Below are 5,713 nucleotides of genomic sequence, written 5' to 3'. Positions count from 1 at the left end.
CACTCCTTGCTGCAGTAGGCTGCACAGGTCATTCCTAGCGCCAGCCTAGAAAGCAATTCACCTTTCTGATACATGTGCTTTAAAATACACTGCCACCTTGATGCATTTTTTTCATTCTACACTCATGTAGTTGCCGCCCTCTGGAGGAAGAGGTATAGAATAAGATAACACTGAGAGAAAAGCAAGAAAAAAAGTGCAGCAAAGGCATGTCTATTTCCATCTCTATAAAAGAGTGACATGCTACCAGTAAGTACTATTTCTACGTGATGGTGCAGAGCCTCTTTATGATCACTTCAGAAGTGCTGGAAATAACTGTGAACTGCCTTCAGGTGGAGAATCGCACTTTTCAGAAGTAATGTTTCAGATGGCTTTTTTTTTTTTTCAAATGTTTCGAAAAAAAAGTACAAAAGATCATTTTTAAAGTTTAATTGTATATACAAACCATGTACTTGGAGCATTTAAATTTTAGCCTTTTGCTTTGTTTGGTGCAGGTGGCACATTCACAGCAAGAACACACAAAGTGTCTAGCAGAGAAAACAATACAGAGAATAAGTATCTTTGGCCAAGTTCAGCAGCCTGGCAGCCAGGTTCCAGGACACCTTGTTGTCATTTCAGTATTATTTATCAAAGCAGCTAGAAAGATGACCCAGAACAAGAGAAAAAGTGGGGTATTGGGAAATCAATCCTGTCAGAAAGAGAATGTGTCCAAGGACATGCAACTAGTCATAGTAGAATAGTAGTAGTAGAAATAGCCTCAAATAACAGTAAGCAATTAATTACAAGTCCTATAACGCTTGCTTAGAGACCTCAAAATGATTATTTAGAAAATACTAATTCTGATATCCCTTAGTAGGCTACAGTTAGCAGCTGTTGGTGGTGAAAGTTAATTCCAACCTCCTCACCTGGCTGGCTCCCAGCCACCAGCTGGGCAATTGCATTGCCCCCACAATCAATAACTGCTTACGGTGTACACCAGAGCACTTAACAGCCAAAACTGAAGGGAAAGTCCACCAACATACGCAATTAGAAAAACACAGTATTAAATCCACTAGCACTTAAGAAAAAAAACCCTTATCCAGAATATGCTAGAATGCTTTAGCAAACCTACAACTTTGGTGTGTAGACTGAAAGAGAAAGAAAATACTTAATCAGAGTAAGTAAACGTGATGGAGAATACTGCTATTTAATCAGCACGACAAAAATGTCAGAGTGTTTTTTAAATAACCCATCTTGTCCCAAAGACATGTCCTTATCTGTACATATATACGTGTACTTATACGCACACCAGCACCATACCATTACACACAAGTTATAGTGTCCTGCCTCTTTTTGTTTTGCCTTCTGGCAATTTTGGTGTCTTTGTCACCATGGGTTACCGATTTGCAGCCAGCTCACTCCTTTGCAACTTTTACCACTATTTAGGCAGTAGACATTTTCCTGAGCTGTCAGCTGCCATTACAGCTCAAGTCATTTCACCAGATCCTTGGTTCAGAAAAATCCTTCCTTAGTAAGGCTGAATAACGCTAGCAAATTTCATGAGAGTGAGTGGGAATGAGCCCTTTAATTCCAGATCTCTTTTTAACAGTTACACCCTTGGCCTTGGCCTCTTCAAGCAAGTTTCTTCCCACTCCCTGCCCGAATTTCTCGTTAGCTAAAAGCTTACACCAAAATGCATAGGCAAATTGCAGGAATTCGAGACTTTTTTTTTCCTTCTGTTGAAGATTTCATTTTACAGAGAATCCCCCAAATCATTTTCCCCTCAGTTTCACCCAGTTATCACCCGACCTGCAATCACACCGGGTAGCCGGCGCTAATGGAAGCCAGCAACTGGCGGCGAGTCCGACCTCGAGCAAATATTGACAGAAACAGCTTCCAGAGGCCGGGGGGGACGCTCGCACCGCCCGCGCTCCCCTTTCCTGAGGTAAACCCGGGGTAAAAACGTAACGAGAAACGCCCCCGGCGCTCACCGGGGAGCCGTTTCCCCCCGGGACGACGATCGGGAGCGGCGCCCGTTACCCGCGGACCGTTACGCGGAGCTCCGCGCGCGCGCAGGGGTCGCCGCCTCAGCGCTTCGTCCCTCAGCGCCTCGCCCCTCACCGCCCCGAGGCCGTTCCCGGCTCGCCGACCGCCCCCCCGCCGCGACCGGCCGAGACCCGGCCCCACACGCCGAGATTCTCGGCGTGTGGGGCCGGGCTCGGCCGGTCGCGGCCTCCGGGGCGCCCCCTGGCGGCCCCGTCCCCTCCCCGCTGCGGCGGCGCCGTGAGCCCGTTCGGCCCCCGCCCCCGGCGGCAGCGGGAGCGGGCATGGGGCGGCGCTGAGCGGCGGAGCGGCGGCGGGGAGCCATGCTGTCGAGGAAGGGGATCATCCCCGAGGAGTACGTGCTTACCCGGCTGGCGGAGGATGTGCCGGAGCACGCCCGGTACCGAGCCCGGGAGCGGCGGGCGCGCTTCGTGGGCAAGAACGGCGCCTGCAACGTGGCCCACAAGAACATCCGCGAGCAGGGCAGGTTCCTCCAGGATGTCTTCACCACGCTGGTGGACCTCAAGTGGCCCCACACGCTGCTCATCTTCACCATGTCCTTCCTCTGCAGCTGGCTGCTCTTTGGCATGGTCTGGTGGCTCATCGCCTTCGCCCATGGAGACCTGGACCACAGCACTCGGCTGCAGCGGGACCCGGCCAGGGGGGCAGAGGGGGCCCCAGACGGCTTTGTGCCCTGCGTGACCAGCATCCACTCCTTCACCTCCGCCTTCCTCTTCTCCATCGAGGTGCAGGTGACCATCGGCTTTGGAGGACGCATGGTGACGGAGGAGTGCCCGGCCGCCATCCTGGTGCTGATTGTGCAGAACATCGTGGGGCTGGTGATCAACGCCATTATGCTGGGCTGCATTTTCATGAAGACCTCGCAGGCCCACCGCCGTGCTGAGACTCTCATCTTCAGCAAGCACGCGGTCATCGCCCTGCGGGAGGGCAAGCTCTGCTTCATGCTGAGGGTGGGCGACCTCCGGAAGAGCATGATCATCAGCGCCACCATCCGCATGCAGGTGGTGAAGAAGACGGCCAGCCTGGAGGGGGAGGTGGTGCCCCTCAACCAGATCGACATCCAGATGGAGAACCCCGTGGGGGGCAACAGCATCTTCCTCGTCTCCCCACTCATCATCTACCACGTGATAGACAAGAACAGCCCCCTCTACGACATCTCCCCTGTGAACCTGCACCACCATGAGGATCTGGAGATCATCGTCATCTTGGAAGGGGTGGTGGAGACCACCGGCATCACCACTCAAGCCAGAACCTCCTACCTGGCAGATGAAATCCTCTGGGGCCAAAGATTCGTGCCCATAGTGGCAGAGGAAGATGGGCGATACTCTGTGGACTATTCTAAATTTGGCAACACAGTGAAAGTGCCCACCCCTTCATGCACTGCCAGGCAGCTGGAGGAGGACAGGAGCATCATGGACACCATGCCATTATCCCCGAAAGGCACCATAAGGAAGAGGTCTGTCAAGCTAAAGCCCAAGTTCACCATAACCGATGAGCCTTCCTGATGCCTTTTGACAGGGAAACTCTGTTAGGGCTTTGTGTCTGAAAGATCTCATAAACTCAAAACACTGAGGTGGCCTCTGTTGCTTTTTTTAAAATTCAGGTTGGTAGAACAAGGTATGTTCTGGTGTTATTTATTGTGGGATAAATTTAAAGCTAATTATATTTTTTTAAAGGTGCAAGAGATTTCAAGCAGCACTGTATGAGTAGGAAAATCATGATCTGCAGCTTTAAATTTCAGTTCAGACTGTCGTATTTAGTTGCACGATCATTTTGTATTGATTAATCTGCAGGTAATTACATATTTTTCTCAAAAAATAAATGTATATTTATTCTTGGAGATTGCAGTACTTAGGGTCTTGCAGTGTATGTCCTAAAGTCGGTAGATTTTAACTGTATTTTTCTAACTTGAACAATCAATATAGCAAAATAAAATAATTAATAAAGTCAGCTGAATTTAAATGATAACAAAAAGGTCAGGCAGTGCTATGTATGACATAAGACCAGATCTAGGACTGTTTGTGCTATTACACTCTATGTCTTAAAGAAATTAACTAGTGGATTTGCTTCATCCATATTGTATAGTATGAAGCCACTCCTACTACATGCAATATGAAATGTATTTGAATATTTAATTTTGTTTATTTTAAAACCCTTTACACTTCCCAAATAAAACATTCAAGAATACCTTTTTGGACTGTATATTTCTGATAGTAAGCAATGAGTTGCCTTTAAAAAGAGCAGCAGAACTGAGATTAATTATAAATAGGAAAAAAATCTGTATTCTAATTGTCTAAAGGGAGAGGAGGAATGTCCCCTCCTTCCACACACTGAGCCACACAGCAATAGGATACCCAGTAAAAAAATTAATCTCTGCTTTAGGTCAGAGTGAATTCTGTTAGATAATCAGGGAATATAAATAGAATTAGATATTTTAGCTGAAAGGGCAGTGCTGTATGCTGGAATATATCTGCATTCAGTAGGCAAAACTGCTTAGTCCTTTCCCTTTTATGAAAGAAGCAGAGGTTTTCTGCTTAGGGACAGGAGGGATGTGCAAGAAAACGTGGTCACTTCAGGGATGCTGTGTCACAAAAAACTACTGCTGAGGAAATGGTTTCCTCATTTAACATCCCGACCTCTCTACACAGCAGGTGCCTGCCATGGTTTTTAGTTGAATTCAAGAGCAGGTGATCACTGGCAAAGGTAAAGGAGCCATGTTCACCGTGTCAGTTCCACTAGGGCAATAGGAGCGATTGCCCTTAACAGACTCCAGCAAAAAATTTAGGTTGGGTACTAGGAAGAACTTCTTTACTGAAAGGGTTGTTAGGCATTGGAATAGGCTGCCCAGGGAAGTGGTTGAGTCACCATCCCTGGAGGTCTTTAAAAGACATTTAGATTTAGAGCTTGGTGATACGGTTTAGTGGTTTAGTGGAGGACTTGGTAGTGTAAGGTCAGGGGTTGGACTGGGTGATCTTGGAGGTCTCTTCCAACCTAGATGATTCTGTGATTCTGTGAAATCCTCTAGCTGGGGATGTTCGTAACAGCAGCAATTTTATTTCAGTGTTATTAGGGGACAGCAGCAGCCTTAACTACAGTATGCTATTAACAGGGCAAGCTGCCATTCAGGTAAAAAAAAAGATAATGTCCAAATAAAACCTAAATAAGCTTTACAGAACTGATCTAACACCTGGTTACACAAGTTGTGCAGAGAGATGGTCACCAAATCACCACTGAACTGCATTTATTTAAGTAGTTCCTAGTATCAAATTCTTGTGTGTTATGCAGTTCACAACACACTCCTGGTTTGTAGGAGCAATAATATGGACACTTTTTTAATGCCTCATCAGTGTAAAAATATGACAAACATTCAAAAAAGTCACAAAAATCCTTTCTAACTATAGAACATTTACAGGCATCTGTAATAAAATGAATATTGGGGTAAAATCACAGATTGTTTTAAAATGATAAAATAGTAGTTATATTGTCAATATTTATCTGTTTCAGTTTTATGAAGGCCTGTGTCAGCATTATCGGGCTGCCAGTTAAGTGAAGAAATGTCTATTTGGTTTCCAATGTACTATTCTGTGTACAGCTCTTAAAATGTGCTTTGTGTTTCACAGCAAAAGGACACTGAAACTAGCATTAGCAAGAAGTTAGCAGGGAAAATGGGGAA

The 5,713-nt window shown here is 46.4% G+C and overlaps 1 protein-coding gene across 1 annotated transcript; it reads left to right on the top strand.

Moving 5' to 3' along the window:
• Window positions 1-2,306: 2,306 nt before the first annotated feature.
• On the top strand, window positions 2,307-4,214 carry KCNJ11 (potassium inwardly rectifying channel subfamily J member 11). The gene has a single exon (XM_035550152.2). The coding sequence runs from the start codon at window positions 2,343-2,345 to the stop codon at window positions 3,543-3,545; it is 1,203 nt and encodes a 400-aa protein (XP_035406045.1). The 5' UTR covers window positions 2,307-2,342; the 3' UTR covers window positions 3,546-4,214.
• The last annotated feature ends 1,499 nt before the right edge of the window (window positions 4,215-5,713 follow it).

Source organism: Cygnus atratus, chromosome 5 (assembly GCF_013377495.2).
Source record: "Cygnus atratus isolate AKBS03 ecotype Queensland, Australia chromosome 5, CAtr_DNAZoo_HiC_assembly, whole genome shotgun sequence".
In the NCBI taxonomy this organism is placed as follows: Eukaryota; Metazoa; Chordata; class Aves; order Anseriformes; family Anatidae; genus Cygnus; species Cygnus atratus.
The sequence above is the reverse complement of the archived record's forward strand: the minus strand, read 5'-3'. Positions and strand labels throughout refer to the sequence as shown.

Excerpts from the sequence above, each read along its gene's own strand:
- KCNJ11 (XM_035550152.2), top strand. The coding sequence starts at position 2,343 with ATGCTGTCGAGGAAGGGGATCATCCCCGAGGAGTACGTGCTTACCCGG.